We start from the raw sequence: 18605 nt of genomic DNA, 5'->3' as shown, positions 1-18605 counted from the left end.
ACTAGTGTTTTAACTGCAAATCAGAAAAAGCTCTATTTAGCAGCTGTGCTAGAGATTTTGTTTTTAAATCAGATTTGAGGCTCAAGTGTTTCAACTGAACAAATTAGATAACGGATAATAACATTGGAAAGTCCATAATCCACTTTGACAATGGCATGCTTTTGTCATAGTGGTGACAGTATTGCCTTTTCAGCTCAGGAGTCATTATTTTTTGTTCTCTGTAGAACTTGATCAAGGCTACAAATGCTACTCAGAAGCAGATAAATTTGGTGAAGCTCCATGAACAGTCAAAACAGAACTTGGAAGCAGAAATACAGAATTATAAGATTGAAGCTCAGAAACAAAGGAAGATTATTTACCAATTGGAAAAGGAGAGAGATGGCTTCATCAATGAAACCAGTGAGCTCAAAGAGAAGGTAGGAACAGCTATTTGTGCAAGTGTTTTTTTCCTGTCCTACTCTCAAAACTCAATTACTCTTTGATTGTCCTGTCTTATCTGCAAAGGACCTTGTTTTACATACTACCAGTGTCCTAAAATTGAGGCCAGTGCTCAACATCTTTGTAAGAGGCTTAGCATTTTGAAGGATTACTCCAAGTATGTGAAAATATCTCAACATGTTCAAGCTGCTCTGCAAAACAGAAGTTTTCCAGGAGCAACTGCAGAGAAACACTGCATAAAATTTGTGTTGCCTGCTGCTCATTATTATGTATAAATTTATTCCTGATGGAGTAAACTCAGAAACATGATTTTAACCTCTTCCATTAATTGCTGACTATCACATTGAAGAGCCCTCCAAGAAGCTAATTGATTTACTGGGATTAGCTTTCAGGTGGTTTCAACTCACAAGTTATTTGCTATCTTTCCACTTTAAAGTTATCCTTTCTAGCTTCAGGTGACTAGGGGCTTTTAAATCATTTTTGAATGGTATATGCTCCATTGCCTGGAATACCTCATCATTTCCTTGGAAATAATATTCCATGAAAGTGAGATTTGTCTTTGTTGCAAAGTCATATTTTGCATCTTTCCCTCATGGTGCATTTCTAACAGGATAGATATGAGTTAGGAATGTTGTAAACTAGGGCCAGAGATTAATTCATAACACTCAGAACTACAAGGCTCTTTCTTGTAGTTCTGGTTAGGGTTGTCCATAATATTTTGAGGGTGAAAATAACAAATGTTTGGTTATTTACTTTGTCTTTTCTTCCCCTGCCACTTTGGTTGCAAATTTTCTGTCACTTCTTATAAGGCAGAGGCTCAGTAAATGGCTTATGACACTTGAGCTGTTTGTATAATGATGCCTGCATTGTGGCTGCAAGTTTCCAAAGGACTTGGCTCACTAAATTCCTGACTCAGCTTACAGGTGAGGAGCAGAAGTATGAGCACAGAAGTATGTGAGACAATAGTCTTGTCCTTCAAGTCAAAACACAGGGTAGAAGAAGGACATAGGATCAGGATTATTATATCAACTAGGTAATATTTGAGTTTGCTCTTTAATCTATGCAACTTGAGTATGGCAAAACTATGAGAGTCATTTCACAGCTGGTGGGGAATGAGGTACTGATGGGCAGTGACTCTATGGCCAGTCAATGTCCATTCATCACCATTTACCACTAAACTGGCTTTGCAGGAGCTTGCTGCACATCTTTGGAATTGTGTAAGAGTGGTAAAGAGCCAAACCCATCCAAGTCCAAAGATTTACCCATGCTGGCTCTGAAAGCTGTCTGGTTATTTATAGCAGGACAGAATCTATAGAACTGCAGAATTCCTCTTTCAAAATCATCATTTACTAGTAACTGATGAAGAGTCAGCAAAGTTATATCCACAACAGTAAAATATTTTAGGGGTGAGAATTCATCCATAGGTTCCTCTTCTATCTATTGCTTTGGCTGACTGCTCACTTGTACTATTTTTAAGTCAGTGTCACTTGTTGAATAGTCTTTCTTGTAGATTAGCCAGCACAAGTAAGAAAAAAAATTTGCTCTTTGCTCTTTGTTGTGTAACCTGTATTGCTGACCTGCAACTGTTAGTAGAATATTTCCTTTTTGAATTGAAATTCTTAAATTATGAAATGTTAGTTTCTCTATGGAAGGTATAGGCTGCTTAAAAGGAGGCAGTGAAGTATATCTTTCGGTTTCATCTGAAGTGTCCCCGACTGTGTCTTCCGAGGGGTCACAAAACCATTCTCTAATTGTTGTTTCTTCTTCAAATAAAGCCTTTTAAAATGGTAAGTTTACAGTTAACAGCATATCCAGGAAACTGAAAAAAATATATTTCCTTTTTAAAATTAACATAATCTTTTGGAAAACCTCATGTTCAATGGGCATATCATTAAGGCCATGGCAGCATTTCTCAGAGTGCTTAAAAAAGGGTAAGCAAATAAGCGCAGGACCATTATTGAGGTATTGAGTAGGTTCATTGAACCAAACAGGTAACCAGCAGTAAATGATAGTTAGGTGTACAGATAAAAAAGCTATGAGGATACAGGAGAAAACTATGAATACTTAATACTTTCTGTTAGCTTTGGGCCCTCCTTGCCAAATCTGAGAGGTGTAGTGTGCTATCGACTAAATAGGAATTGAGGATGCTCAGCCTCCCACGGGGCTGTGTTGTGAAACACTGCATGTATCTTTTCTGTATTTATAAGAAAGAATTATTTGGGTTTAATAATTCCTGAATAAGCAGAGTCAGCATCCAGCCAGTGAGCACAACTCGGAAAACTTTGTCCATAGTCTTATTTCACTTGTATCAAACACAAGTAAAACACTTACAAATGCAGTGACCTACTTTCAAATCTTGCTCCAGCCTATGATCACCATAGTGGAGGTAGAAAACACGCCTTATTGATTTCTTCTCCATGCTATTACTATTGGCAGCTTGTGTCAACAGAAGAGAAAAAGGCAGGAGTAGGTTATAAACTAGGACTGTGTTTTTGTATTGCATTGTAAGCAGTTCCTGGGATCATCTGAAGTCAGCTACAGTGTGCTGGAATTGTATTGCTGCTTCTGTAATAAAATTTTTTGTGTTTGTTTAGCTATCCTCTATCTTTGAAGTTAGTTAGAGGTACCTGATAGAATGTTTAATTATTTAATCCTGCCCCACAGTTAGGCCTCACAGGCTTTACACTAAGCAAGGGACAACACTGTCCACTGCAAACTTTGCAGTTATTGACTATTTGATGCAAACCTTTTTTTTTTTTTATTCTTCCCCTTGGATATATAAATGTGAATCTTAGCCCAAACTGCTGCCTTCACAAGCAGAGTCAGGAGAACAGGATATGAACTGCAGCTGGAAATGGACTTCTCTTCTGGATTTTGTCCATGTGGTTCCTCAGATTTTACTTTAATGCTTGATCTTTTTTTAGCTTAAGGGATGGCATTGTTTTCTCCTCCCAGTTAGTGAAACTGATAAGTTGTTCTTGATGTGTGTACTCCTTAGTTTTCTTTTTATTTCTTTTAATCTTATTTAATTGTAATGCTGAATTCTGTGTGAATGCTGCTTGCTTGAGCTCCTCAGTTTTCAGCTTGGTACAGCAGGAGAAAGGTTCAAAAAAATAATTTAGAAGCCCATCATAATGATTAGCAACTATTTGTATTTTTGTCCCTCTAACATAATAATTATTATGTATTATTATGGTGGTTTCAAAAAAATAATTTAGAAGCCCATCATAATGATTAGCAACTATTTGTATTTTTGTCCCTCTAACATAATAATTATTATGTATTATTATGGTGGTAACTGTTCAATAAAGGTGTGTGTAAAATTTTGTTTATTGATACTGCATGTGATCACCTTCTTTCTATAGTCTACAATACTTCATTCTCTTTGAATAATCTTTACATAATTATTTCTAATCTGTGATAGAAACAACTAATAGTGGTTATCTTCTTATTTAGACTAGGTTACATTAACTGAGTGTCTTATTACAGTAATTATATATCAACAATTTATGATCATCAGCAGTTTGTGATCATGTGTTTGTTAAAAAAAAAAGATGGGTTGTTAGAATATAGGAGTACATACAGGGCTTCTTGAAAAAACATACATGTATTTATTCATCTTATCATACAACTGACATCCAAAACAACATAATTTACAAAATCTAAGTTTACTTTATAAATAAACTATTAATTTTTTATTGAACCTGCTCAGTGGCAATATTTTCTTTCAGTAGCTTGTTTTTAAATTAAATATGTGCACATCTGTAAGTTTTAGTCTTGAACAAAACCTAGATATCAGATTAAAATAGAATATTGTCCCACATAAGCAATCCTGAAAGGTTAAACTTGTATTTGGACTGAAGTGATTTTTAGCTGTAGCTGAAACTGCTTATCACAGGGATTTGAACTTGTGATCTTAGAAGAAAATCACAAACTTTGCCCTGTCCTTTTAATCTTGTGATGATGGTTTAATCATGTTAATTTCTTTCTTTCTGCACCAGGTCCTCCATCATATGAAAGATCTTGAAATATGTCAAGTACAGATCTGTGACTACGAGAAAGAAGTACAAGTGCAAATGATTAAATTAAAACAGCAGCAAAACATTTGTGAAACTCTGAGAGCAGAGAGGAGCCTGTACAGTAAAAATTTGATTGAAGCTAAGGTAGAAGGATATGTTTTTGCTCATGTTTCTTTCTCTGCTCGTTGGTTTTTTTTGACGATTTAATTTTAATTTGTTGAAAGGAAAGCTCAGTGGATCAATGGCAGAAGTGGTTTCCTCATCCCCGTGGGTTTTGTGGAAATGAATGTTTTAGGTCCCTGACATTTTATCTACACCGTTTGTATTTGGACTGGAAATAGAAATCAGCAGTCATCATGTGGCAATATCCCTACTTCAAACCATGCAGGAAATCGTGGTACACTGGAGCTTTGGAATCTTGAAGCCATTCTGGCTCCACTCTGTTTTATCCCTTTAGGAGTTGTATGCATGTATGTGAGATAGGGTACAAGGGGAATAAGATTGCCTCCTTAACCCTGAATGTGTATGCACATTATTGTGAATAATGGTTTAGAAAGCAGAAGGAACACTTTCTCAGCTGAAGTGGAATTTTTTGACAAGAACCAAATGCTTCCACCTTGCTTTATCCTCTCAGAGACTGTCATTTTCCTCGGGAAATGATTTTCTCCATTCATGTCTCCTCCTTGGGGATCCCAATAATGATACTAGAAGAAGGGAACAGACCAGTTAAGGATGTATCCTGTTATTCTGATGTAAAGATCTAAAATATTACACAAATGCTATTGTAATTGGCAGAGATTGGGACCTTGGGTAGCTGTGAAATATTTACAGCCCTGGGTTATTTCTGAATAAAGATTTATGACATAAACATATATAGTAAATTAAAAATTTATACTTAGGTTTGAATAGGTAGGTGTTTTGCTTGAAAAGCAGATGAGAGTGAACTGTCCAAGTTCCTATCCAACTGTGTACTGAATTCTATGAGGAATGAACCATTTTGCCACTTATGTGGGAGTTGTTACTTGATCTTAATCAGCCTCTCATCAGTGGATGCAGTGTTGGAAATCTTGCTGCTCCCAAACAATCTCTCAGAAGAAATAAGGTTGAAGAATTGCAATGCTGATTTTTTAAAAATAATTTTTATTTTAAAACATGGAACATAAATTTGCTTACTTATAAAGAAGGGCAACTATGTGCTGAGTTAGAAAACGAAGCAGCTTTTTTTGGTTTTGAGTGTTATGTGGTGGTATACGCTATGTTGTTCACAGTTCCAGTTGTCAGAGGCCAGTGTTTAGACTTTAATAGCTTACTTGGCATAGTGCAAAACGTTTTTAGCAAGTCCTGTGTGAGAAGGCTGACCCCAGAAGATCTTTTGGCCAAGGCAATATGCCAGTATTATGTGTAGCAATGAGAAAAACAGCCATTCAGTGTTCAGTAACAGGTCAGCCAGTCATGAAAGAAAAAAAAAAGAGGGTTGCTTTAAACATTATGGTAAATTCTTTTTCTTTTTGGGAAGTAAAACAAATTTGCACAGGCTTATTTATATAAAGCTAGCTGTAAGTATTTTTAGATTGCTTAATTTGAAATGATCCCATTATGCCCACCTTGCTGGTGGTCTCCAAAGTACTATTACGTTCAACTCAGTAAAATCTCCTGGAAAAACATGCTGGCAGTCTTTTAATATGAGATATACCCAACGTTTTCATCCTTGGGGTTTCTTTTGGTGTTAGGAGTTCATTTTTTTAAGCAAGCTGACTAGAAGACCAGCTTGCAAAATTGTGTGCCCTTACTGTTCTTCATTAAATAACGAATTGAGAATGTATTTGGGTGTATGCCTGGGCGCTATATGTTAAATCTGTCATCTTTTGCAACTGTAAAGATATTTATAGGCTATGTAGCAAAGACAGCCTTTAATAAGCTTTTAATAAGACTTTTGCATTCACAAGAGTGGCTGAACATGCACAGTTGGGCCTAATGACAAATTACTACTAATCAGCACTTTCTCTGTACTGTTTGCGTGAAGATTGCCGTGACTCAAGATCTTGCTTAGCTATGTTAAAGACTTCATGCAAGAAAACATCACTCATTTGTCCAGTCCTATGGTGGACAGTGTTGAGAGAGCTTTGAAAACCCTGGTTTTGTATTGAAAGAGGATGTATTCACATGAAAGATTATCATGTCTTCTCTGTGAGCTTCTAAAGCTACTTTCATTAGATCCAGAAAAGCACGTCTGTCTAAACACTGAATTTGTTGGTTTCCATTTCATGTCATAACATGTGCTGTCACTGTGATGAAATGAAATGGTTACTTTTCTACAGGCAGGCACCTTTGTGCTGTGAGTAGAAGTATTCCTGTTGACCTGATCTCTCTTCACTGCTACCAGCCTTTTTACACTGTGTTTTGAGCTTAAAATATATGCTAAATATTCTCATACCAGGGACTTCTCAAACTCTGAGAACTCTTTTCCCCCTTGCGCCTATGTGCAAGCCAGAACATAGGCAAAATGGAGGTAAGCATTTTCTGTTCTCCCTTGCAGCCATATAGGTATCTCACTGCTGGGTATGTTCGTTTGCACAAAACCAGCTTCTCTCCAAAGATTTGTCCCCAGCTGCATACAACATCATTGAAAAACACATTACTAGAAGCATGAAAACAGATGGATATGATTGACTCATAATAATTCAGATTGACTGCTTGTTCTTATAGTATGTCCCGCACTTTAAATTAAATGGCTTATTAAACTCATAATTGATGGTCATTATTTTTGTCAGTGTATCTTTTAAAGGCTTTTTTATTGCAGTGTCATGCTGGCATAATAAATTGTCATTTAATGAAGCTGTTTTGGTCTGTTAGATTAAAAAGTGATGTCTTGTAGTACGTACAACATGTCTCCTCTCTTGCACTGTGGCTACATTTTCCAACATCTAAATAGCCTGAACTCCCCATCACAAATAAGCTCATTTTAGTGATCACACTTTCTGTTTATTAGGATGAGATAGCGGATATGAAGATGAAACTGAAAACTTCAACACGTCAGCTGGATCAGCTGAAGGAGGAGCTCAAAGACAAAGATGTAGCCCTTGAGAAAGCACATCTAGATCATCAGCATTCAGAGGAGGAGAAGGAATCATTGAAAGTAAGACCCTTTACACATATACCTTCCTACAAAGAGTAGTTGCCATGATTTCACAGAACTGCATTATGTTCTGGTCTGTTGTCGTCTTGTTGTATTTTATTAAAGTATTCTGTAATTGAAGCACAAGATCTCAGTACAGTTTAGAGATAGTAGTTGCACAAATCTTCTGTGTATCTGACAAATTTAATCTCTGCCTATAATTATCAAAAAGTCCTGAACTGTCTGTTGGAAGCTTTAAATCTCTTGGTGACTGAACATTTTTTTACTAAAAAGTTCCATTTTGCTTTCAGAAAAGTGGATTTTGGGAATAGCCTGATTCTAGCAAACTTTTTAATATGGATCCTTGTAATTAAACTTCTTATTTTTAAAAACTTCTTTTCTCTCTGCTGTTTTTAAGTACAAACCCCATTGTATTACACTTCACAGTGTTGTATATCTGTGTAACTAGCAAGCATTAGTCTTCTGAGAGTTAGGCAGTGCCTTTTAGTAGGTCCCTCTGCACAGAAAGTTATTTTAATATTGTGGTATAAAGCAGGAAGAATCTGTTGTAAATCAAAGGAAATCTGAGCTTGAAGCTCTGGTTCTTCTAAGTGCTGGCTGCAACCCAGCCTTACACAAGCTATTAGATTTGTGGTGATATCTCAACCCAATTTGCTGTGCTCTGGAAAGATTTAAGGAGTTAGTGTCCACAGAAGCTTATTTTTAATCTTCACTAAGCACTAGAGAAAAAAAACACCTCAAAAAAAATACCCCTCAAAAAACCTGAAAGTCCTCTGTCACTTTTCCCAATGTTTTCTTTTGTCAGTTTATTGCTTTGCTGCAATGACTTCTTGAGTTTTCAGCCCCTCTCAGCACATTACAGTTATGACAAGATGTCAATGGGGCTTTGTAAAAAGGTGATGAATTTGTGTTCCTGTACCTGATCTGTCTCAGAGTTGTTCTATCAGCGATGGAGAAGTCAAACAACATCTCATTTCCTGTGTGCAGCTTTCTGCCTTAACTAGTTCCCAATTCTGTCTCATCACCTCAGAACTGTCTGCCATTTATTTGACAAATATATGATTGCTACATGGTTTACACACTCAATTACTCACTAATAAGTTTGTCCATACATTGTCATGACATTGCTGACTAGCTGCCAGGCACTGTGGTCTTCTTACCTGAGTGTCACTGCTGAATACTAAAACAGAAGAGAATTCAGAGGGAGCTGATTGTCACAGGCACAAAAGAACACAATTATTTGTGTTGCAAGCCAGCCTCCCTTCATCCTGATTTCGCTGATGTGAAGGAAGTAAGCAAGCTGCTCCTGGAAATAAGTTTAAAGAATGTGCTAAATTGTGGAGAACTGGGATTCATAGGAATGAGATTATACAGACATTGGATTTATGCTCATCTCAGATGGCATAAAGGTCTTAAAAATCTGTCATCATGGTAAATGAAACAGAGGACACTTGATCCAGGCTCCATTAAAACCAGTACAAAGCCATCTTTTGGCTTCAGTTGGCCTTCTTACAGGCTTGCAGGTTAGAGTGGTTTGATGGAGCATCTGAATGTTGGAAACAATCTATCTGTGGCCTTCCAGACTTGAGCTGCTGGCAAGTCAGGCTTTGTATATTTTTGTAGATGTTTATGTGGTTTTTTTTTTTGTTAGCATTTTCTAGAAGTCTGGATATAAAACCTCTACCTTGTTATTTCAGCATTCTGTGTTCAGTTATAACTTTTGTAAAACTCATATTTTCTTTCGACCTCTAATACCAGTAAAAAACCCTCTTCACTTACAGTAATATTTCAGAATCTAAACAAGAATTTAGTTTGAATTTGGTTTGAGATACTGGTATAGGTCCTATATACATTATTCTTTCTTGCTGACTGTTCTTCAGTTCTTACAAATTCTCCAAACTGAATTCAAGTGAGCTGTGCTGATTTACAGCCATTTCAGACCCGATCATTTTTCTCCTTGCCAGTGACTGTGTTTATTCATTTACTTTTCTCTTACCTAATGTACACAGACCCTCCTACTGTAGTTTTCAGCATATTTAATCTAACTGAAAATCCTGTTAGCTTGTTGGGCTTTTGTGTGGCTTAAAGTATTTATGTTCTTTACTGTACAAGGCAGTTCAGATTTATTTTAACTTAGTGCATTCCAGTGAGGAGATTTGTTTATATAAATGTTTACTGCCAACATTTAATGCCACTTCTTGTTTACAATTCATATTTTTCTGACATAAGGAGACCATAGAATTTTGATATATTAAAAAAAATACTATCCAGCAGTACCGAACACATGAGCAGTTTTACATTTGTAGACAGCTTTTGCACAGTGTTGATTGCATTTCAGTGTGAAGTGGCTTGCATTTTCATTCAGCTGAGGTATTCTGATGAACATCTAACACTGACTAAGAGAGATACATCTCACACATATGGGAAAATGAGAATTTTATTAAAGAAAATAAGAATGGAACAAGCTATTTTATTATGATGATGGAACTGTTTCTGTCTTAAATTGATGTGTTTGCAGGTGCAGCCTTTATCACAGCCTAATTCTTTCAACATTGAATGATGCTTGTTCCCAAAAGGCAGCTTGAATATCATCCTTTATAAGGGCCAGAGCTGTGGCAAAGTCTTTGAGTCAAGGCTTGCAAGTTTTCCTATCTATGGAAATGGACTGTGGTCAGCTAGCAACCTTGGCTCTAGTTGCATAGCAATGATAGAAACTTCTAATAATTGAAGAAGACCTTATTAGTTTTTATCTACATACATGCCTTGAATGATACATTTTGTGACAGTGGGATAGAATGATTGGGCAGTGTTAGTTTGTTAGTGCTGTGCAGTCACTCTAGCAGTACTTTGCTGCTCCTTCACTTAGGAACAACCTTCTTTTCCCAGTCTTCTTCATCTACACATCCACTAAGCAAAGTGCTATAGCTCTTCAATTTTGCTGTTCCCTGCCTGGTTGCCATCTTCTCCACCAATTCTGTTATTCCAGTCTGAAGCCTTTTCTGAGTTGATGCTGATTTTTATTCTACAGCGTAGATTGTTGTCCTTTTCAGCAAGGTGAACTATCCGTTCTTACATCCCAGACTGACTTTAAAATTTGAATAACAACTCCTGAAAAGTTTTCCAAATATGACCTATACACTTTTTAAAAAAATTATTAAATGAGGCATCCCTGAATTACAACTTGAACCACTGTCATAGATAAAAATCCTTTCAAATTTCTATTGTGTATAATACAATTATATTAAAATAGCGTTTACAATATTTCTTTATGGGTCTTAATCCCTGCTTGTCTTGGTGATTTGTTCTCAAAAACTAACAAAATATGTACATCTCAGGAAGCTAAAAGAATGTATGAAATATTTTTTAAAACCTAAGTCTTAATTGTAGGTTTGTGTAATGCGAAATTATTACTAAGCACAGTTTACCTGCATTCTTTCTCTCCATCAGGCTGAAGTGGCTCTGATGACAAGACAGGCTCTGGAAACCAAAACATTCATAGAAAATCAGGAGGCAGAAGAGAGAAAACTCCTAAATATCATTGCTGAAGCTGATGCAGAGAGGCTGAAGCACACGAAGGAATTTGACAAGGTAGGAATCTCTAATCTGAGTTTTCAAACACCCTGCATTTTGTTTCCTCATTTGTCCAGTGTATTTTTAAGATGAAGATCCTCAACTACTGTGAACGTGGTACTACTAAAGCTTTGTAGTGCTTTAAAACCAAAATGTTAAGATACTGAAGTGCACGAAATATGTAGTATATACTGTTCAGGTGACCGAACCCATACAGGGGAAACTATTAGGTTCTTGCCATATTTCTTTTATTAAAAACAGTGAAACCTCTTAATGCACATGATTTTGACTGATATGAATGTAGTCCTGATCCTTGGGGATGGCGTGAAGGAACTGTAGCTGAGCTCACTGCTTTGCCCTGTGCCCTTACAGGTGCTCAGTGAGAGACATGCCCTGGCGACCCAGCTTATTCGTCGCAATGATGAAGTGGCTCTGCTCTATGAAAAGATAAAAATCCAGCAGGCCATCCTAAACAGGGGTGAGAGTGAGTACCGACAGAGGGTGGAGGACATCCGAATTCTCAAGCTGGAGATCAAAAAACTTCGGCGTGAGAAGGGAATACTTGGCAAGAGTGCGGCTAATGTGGAGGAGCTCAGGTAGAAAACCTGATTGAATACATTTCCGTAGTGACTGCAGCCATGATTTTATGTTTGAGACAGAAAACATGTTTTATGCATGGTAAGGATTTGTATCAACAAGCATTATACCTTGGAGAAGGAGGTTGTTTGGTTTGACCTCTAACACAAACTGGATTAAATTTATAAAACAACTTATCAGCAATTAAGACAATTAAAATATAGGAAGGAGGAAAGAAGACCTCTTGGCCAAAGTTGAATTAGTTTCCATATTTCCTTTGGTACTGTGAATTACTGCCCACAGGATAAACCTGACAGAAATCAGCACAAAAGGTGTTCATAGTTCAGTGAGCTGCTTAGTGGTACAGTGGTACAAGGCTCAGATGAATGGAACTGCTTTTTTTTTAAGCAATCCACAGGGTATGGGGAACATTTGACATATTTATGACAAACTCCTGCACTTTCGGAGCTCTCTCCTTCCAGATTTATATGCAGGCATGCTCTCTTAGAAAGATTTAGTTAAATTTTCATTGAAGGTTGTGTTTCTTTAAAACACAAGTTTAATAGCCTAAACCTGATTTATCTCCTCCTTCTCTGGCTTAATGCTTCATTTCTTTTTTTAACCCTCCTCCATTAGAGGTGTATTCTTTCCTGATGGGAAACTAATGTCATTTTCTGTAGGATCAGTTTTGGTTTGTAAAAAGAGGCAGTTAAGTTTTTAGCAGATAACCATCACTCCAATTCTATGTAGCTACCACAGTTTTGGGCTAGATCTTTAGCTTATCAGTATAATTCCATGCCTTTCAGCAGAACAAATTAACTTCAGTCTGTGGTCAGTCCCATTGACTCCAGTGGAATTATGCCAGTTTGATTTGGTGAAACAGAAAAGAGAACTGGGCACACAACATTAGCAATTGCAGTTTTCATCGACTGACTGCAGACAGGAATAGGATTTGAACTTGCTGCCCAAATACATTCAGCTGAAAGTCTGTTATGTATTGAAACTCAGTGATGGTATTGAAGTGTAGTGTGATGCATGCCATGATGGGTAGATCAATTCTTCCTAACTGCAGCAGCAATCACATACTTTAATGAAGTCCAAAACCATCATGAAAACTGCCTGTCGAAAGACTCCATATATCACTTGTGCTGCTAATTAGCTTTCTTGATTTGCCAATTGGAGATGTATTTTTCCTCTTCCATAACCTTTTCCAACCTCACAGTTAAGAAAAAGTATTTTACTCTCTATTGAGCTAAATGTAACTCTGAGCTTAGGAGGAAAAGATTCAGTGGCAGGCATATTGTGATTCCCCACCTCCTTTTGACCTTGGAGAGCTTACAGAATCCAATCACTAGAATGATCAGGGTCAGACCATTGCAAAAAGCACCTTTTTTCCCCCTGCTCCTTAACCCCCTATCACCACCATAAAAGCCTAGTTGTCAAAGAATCTTGATAGTGCTCAAGTAGTTTTAAATTCAGCAACAAGTCACCCCTGAAATTCCTTGAGGAGAGGTAGTACGAGTAGAAGAAATCAAACTACCTCTCCTTGAGGAGAGGTAGTAAGAGTAGAAGAAATCAAACTTCAGTTCTGTTAGGAATGGTGTCCATCTTACTTAGACCCTAGAGTGTGTTTTATTTAACAGATTATATTAGCCAAGTAGATTTAAAAACTTCTTTTGAACACAAACTGTTAGATTCAATACAGGGGTTACTGGATATGACCCATAACTGTTTTGTAGGTTGATGAGCTAACAGTCCTTCTGGCCTTAATGTAAGTGGGAAGATGTGAACAGTGAGATCCAGTAGGCTGTGGAGTAGATTCCCCAAGAGTCCCTTTTCTGAGCCATTCTTGATAGAGCAAGTGAAGAGGTCTAAGTGCGTTACCTTATGATTCCACCTGTTTAGTGATGTCAATGTTGCAACTTTTTTGCCCCTACAGTGTTGCTGTAGTGGCAAAGTGACTCTGTGTTTTCTGTGTAGAGCTTCCTGTGCACTGTAGTGCATGAAAGAATGATTTGTTAATGTTCATATTAGTGCCTTGGTCACACTGATATGGTTTCAGTGGGTTATTTTTCTTTTTGTTTTATGCTGGTCTTCAGATTTGAGGTTAATCATATGCAGAAAGAACTGTTAAAGGAACAAACTCGATGCAAAATTTTGGAAGAAGAACTGCAGAAGCCCTTGAAAGTTCACAGATGGAGAAAATTAGAGGTGATGTGTGAGCATTTCATGTTCCCAAAGCCCCTATTACCAAATCAGTGACCCAGCACAAAGCCCATTTCATTTACTGTTAGGCAAATGATGCGGAGGGGCAGGCAGACTGAAATTTCCATGGTGCCAGTGGAATGCTTAACTGCTGAATGGTTTCCTTGCACAATGCAATCAGTGTTATTTTTGTGTCACTTTCTCAATGAAAAATTGCAGAGGGATTTGTAAAGAGACAGTCAAGTGCTAAAGGGAGTAAGAATGCATAAGGTGGATTGAGAAGGGGGTGATTCCTTAACATGGATGATGAGAAAGAGGACGATGAGGGAAAGATACAACCCTACCCTCACCAATTAGGGAGATGTATATGGGAAGAAAGCCAGAATTTGGAAGGGTCATAGAATAGGTAGACTAGAAAATGGACAGACATGAAGTCAGAAGGTAAATTACATCTCTGAGAAAAGGAAGAGACCTGCACATAAACAGCAGTGGGCTCCCAAAGATAGTCATTCCAGGTAATGTGAGTTCAACTGTTCTACATAAACAGCTAATCTAAATTTTCACACAATTTGAACCTGCCAAGTGAAGGGGAAAAATAAAAAATCCATCAAGCATAGACCAAATATATGAACATCAGTTGGCATCACTGGATATTTTTGATGTAAGTCAGAGCCATCTGAGATTCCACTTTTGCATGGGTCTCTGATCTGATGCCAGCCTGGGTTGCTTAGCTGCTCTGATAATGAATGGTAACATGCTCAGTCCCTACAGAAACAAAGCTGAATATTTTGACTGTGCTTATTAACAGAGTAGTTACTCTTTCCATGCTGAGCTTAAGTTGAACAATGTGATTAGCTTTTCACATGGAAGGGAGATGAACTAGGTTAAACGTGTAGGTACAAACTCCAGCACTACCTTGTAACAAAGAAAAATCAGCCCAGTCAAAACATCCAATGTTGGGAAAACGAACGTATGAAGAGAATGATAATGAGAAATCATGTCTTTCCATTCTAGTTTACTGTTTGTGTTTGGAACACAGAAAGGCCAGCAGATGGCAAGATCCATGTGAAATAATCCTGATGGGGTTTTGGTTCAATTCCTAATGAACAAACACCCTCATATCACTATAGTTGTCACAATTGGCACTGTGTTTGGGCAGCACTATAAAAAAATCAAGGACTGAGTGGATCATGGAAACTGATCTACTTTTTAGCCTTGTTTCTCAGGAAATGATGTTGTGTTGTGAGTGCTGTGTGCGTATCTGTGTTAGTGTCCTAGTTACACTTGAATTGATTAGTCAATTTAGATAAAATCAGACAAAGGATTAGGAGCAATGAGATACCAGGTTCCTTATAAGCTCAAGCAGATATATAGAGAGCATGACTTTATTGAAGCCTTTACTGCAGTATGAGTTTAATCCTTATGAGACACTACATGAGAGCAGAGAAACCAGATGGGAGAGAGGTGTTACGAATCCCTGAATGGGGAAAAGCTTCAGGCAGAGTTTGCCCTTCAGTAAAAGATCCAACAAGAAGATATGAAGTAGTAGCCAGCTTTGCTGGCTGCTCCTCACAGAATTACTACTTTGTTCCTTAGAGCGTCCTGCAGATTCAATCTGTGACAAAAGAATGAGGAGGGACAGAGAGACAAACATCTACTAGGTCCTGGTCTTTATGGGCTATGTAGATAGAGGGCAGCAGTAAGTGTATACACTGTCACCATTTTTTCCACTTCATTCCATTGAAGAATGAGATTTCACATGTATGGACACTTTAGAGCCTCATAATTCATCAGTGTACCCCACAAATTTGTTTCTCTTAACTTCTCAATCTGTTTCGAGACCATATTGCAGTTACTCTTTCTTTTGTTCAAAGCAACTGTTGAGGTTCTTAAATAGTGGAAAGTACTTGCACTGCTCTTCATTTGTCAGTGGGCAGTTCCAGTTGCTGCTAAAATTGATACATTAAGTTTCAGGACTGCTTGTATGCATGCAATTTAAAAAAACAAAACCAAACACTCCCACCCCTCCCCTTTTATATTTATTACTTTTGAACGCTTAGATATTATGATTTTCGTTTGCAAACAAGAAACCCTAACTTGTTATCATGTATAATTTTTGAGAGTTCTTTGCTCTTTTCTAGGCCAGCGACCCCACTACCTATGAGCTGATTCAGAAAGTACAGAGACTACAGAAGAGGCTTATAAGCAAGACAAGTGAAGTGATAGAGAAAGAATTTCTCCTTCAGGTACTGCAGTGTCATTATTTTGTTACATCTTATTAACGTATTTGACTCACCCTGCATTCTCTGTTTACTGACGTGCTTCCTGAATGTTATTTAGATGCATGACTTTGAATTTCTTTTACATGCCCTTTAGACAGCTATAGATGGCAGCACTGACTTGCTGAAAGAGAACAAGCAGCATCTGTTTAGTTGATTTTTATATTCTGATTACTGATACCTGGGCAACTCTGGAAAATACAATTAAAGGTTGGCTTTTGTTTATTCATGTCATAGATTCATCTTCAAGTCAGTCTTAGACTTTTTGAAAGGCTTTTTTTTCATCCTCTTAAACAAGACTCTTATGACCAGACCATGAAGGAAAGTCCCTGTTCGATACAATTTGTGCTTACCTTGGCTTTTGGCAGAAATCCTACAGAGTTTGTGTGATTTAGATATGCTGCTGTCTGGGCCTGTTTGATTTCAAGGTTTTTGTGCTGAACTTTACCAAGAAATAATTTTTGTGATAGCTTATCTTTTTTAACTCTATCAGATGTCCCTTAACCCCAGTGATACCAGTAAGATTTATGTTGTAGGATAGAGGAGAGACTGTATTCCTGTATTGCAAACATTTCTATAAAATGTAAAAAAAAGGATTCTTTTTGGCTTTAACTATAGGTGTAAAACTGGGAAATCTGTCTCCTTCTTTCTGGTGACTGTGGGAATAGCTATGGTTTACCAGCTCTAGACATGATTTTAAAATCTTGGTCTTAAATACACTAATAGTCTTGATGCCTGTGTTGGGTATCACTCAGTGTAGAGTTGAATGTGACCTGAATCTCCCTCTGTCTTGAGAAAAAGCTCAGCAGATGTTATCAAGGCATGGTTTGTCTATATTTTTTGTTTCATAGGAAAAAATAGATCTGCAATTTCCTTTGAAGGTAATGTATGGTGTATTGTGCCTTTGCTTGAAAAATGTGATCTTTGTTTCATAGCACTGAAACTCTGTCAGTGACATAGTTATCTTAAAATGTAGCAAAAATAGCTGCAAATTTACTGTGCTTTACCCAAGGACAAACCCAATTCTGTTAGATTTTTACATAGTCTCTATTGAGTATCTTGCCTTATCCTTAGTATATTCCCATTTTGCTATTATCCTGATTTTCAGCTGAAGAACTGAGAAATAGAGGTATTAAGTTGCCTGCCCAAGAAAATCTTTGAAATAGTAGGTTTTTGAGCCCACATTGCTGTATTAGCCTTTGATACAATCTTTCTGTCTATACCACAGTCCTTCTTTGGTGACTCTATGTTTTTTTATTATTTTCTAGATTTGAGACAGGGTTTGGCTATATAAAATTGAATTATTATAGCTAGAATTGTTAATGAGTTCCTTTGCATCCTCAATTCAGGCACCAATTTCCTGTGCAACAATGCTGAAATTAATGCTGTCCCTAGGAGAGACTAACAGTAAAGGCCAAAAAATATCATGCTCCAAATTGTGTTCAGGGATTTACCATGCACATTTCTGAGCTCTTTTCTGTTTTTCCACGGTGTTTTGAGTCCTCCACAATGACTGATGTAGGGCTCTTTCCTAGCAGCGTTTGGGTAATGAGAGGTAACCAGAGATGCAGCAAAACCCCCAGCTCATTTCCTTGGAGGGCTCTGTGTCCTACTGGATCGGTCACTGGTGTGAAATGGTACCCTGTTACTCACTAAAACAAAACTCTTGCTAATAACTTATTAAACTGATTCTATCTTGTTCCAAACTCCTCTGATGAAGGAGCGAGCCTGAGGAACACTTCCAGCAGAAGGAAATGAACAGAGCAGTAGCATCAACTTTCTGGAGAGAGCTGAGCTGCATGCACCGGAAGGGTTGCTCCACCAGACCCCCTTCTGAGCCATGTGTCCCCATTCAAAAGATAGTGTAAGGTCTGATGCTGACTGAACTTTAGATTTATGGGAAACAGCAGCAATTTAGCTCTCGTTTCTGGAATTTTTAATTTTTTCCCCTCAATATAGTTTGTTTTGCTTTGTGAGTTCTCTCTTTTTAAAAATCCTGGTAGGTCTCCTCATGCTTAAAGGCATTCAATATCTTCTTTTTATGTGTCTCTCCTGGAAGTCAGCTCAGTTCAGTTCAGTTGCTGTTCATCTGTAGGAATGGGGGAATTGCCGATGACTTGTCCAGTAGCTGGTTGGTGTAAGATCCCCCATATTCACAATCAGAGACTGCAGGAGCTGAGGGATACAAACTTAATTCAGAGAGCTACTGCTTTCCCCATATTGTGTTTGCTTGCCTAAGTCACACCTCTTCACTCCCAGTTATTTCCATCCACATCTTGCCCTGTGACCAGGGCATAGCCATTGTGTGTATCTGCTTTAAAATGGTCTTAATCTCTTGCTTGCCATACTTAATCTTTTTTCATGTGTGTGTGGCCACCATGC

General features: G+C 37.6%; 1 protein-coding gene across 3 annotated transcripts in view; it reads left to right on the top strand.

The window, feature by feature from the left end:
• The window catches only part of CFAP58 (cilia and flagella associated protein 58), a 56177-nt gene that overhangs the window by 16771 nt on the left and 20801 nt on the right, over positions 1–18605 (top strand). For all 3 annotated transcript variants that reach the window (XM_032695440.1, XM_032695442.1, XM_032695441.1), the window contains exons 10-16: positions 225–416; positions 4440–4601; positions 7447–7593; positions 11041–11181; positions 11536–11759; positions 13839–13950; positions 16086–16190. In XM_032695440.1, the coding sequence (XP_032551331.1) occupies positions 225–416; positions 4440–4601; positions 7447–7593; positions 11041–11181; positions 11536–11759; positions 13839–13950; positions 16086–16190 (1083 nt within the window). The remainder of the gene's footprint in view (positions 1–224; positions 417–4439; positions 4602–7446; positions 7594–11040; positions 11182–11535; positions 11760–13838; positions 13951–16085; positions 16191–18605) is intronic.

This window comes from Chiroxiphia lanceolata, chromosome 8 (genome assembly GCF_009829145.1).
Source record: "Chiroxiphia lanceolata isolate bChiLan1 chromosome 8, bChiLan1.pri, whole genome shotgun sequence".
NCBI classification, from domain to species: Eukaryota; Metazoa; Chordata; class Aves; order Passeriformes; family Pipridae; genus Chiroxiphia; species Chiroxiphia lanceolata.
This window is presented reverse-complemented; position numbering and strand designations above follow the sequence as displayed.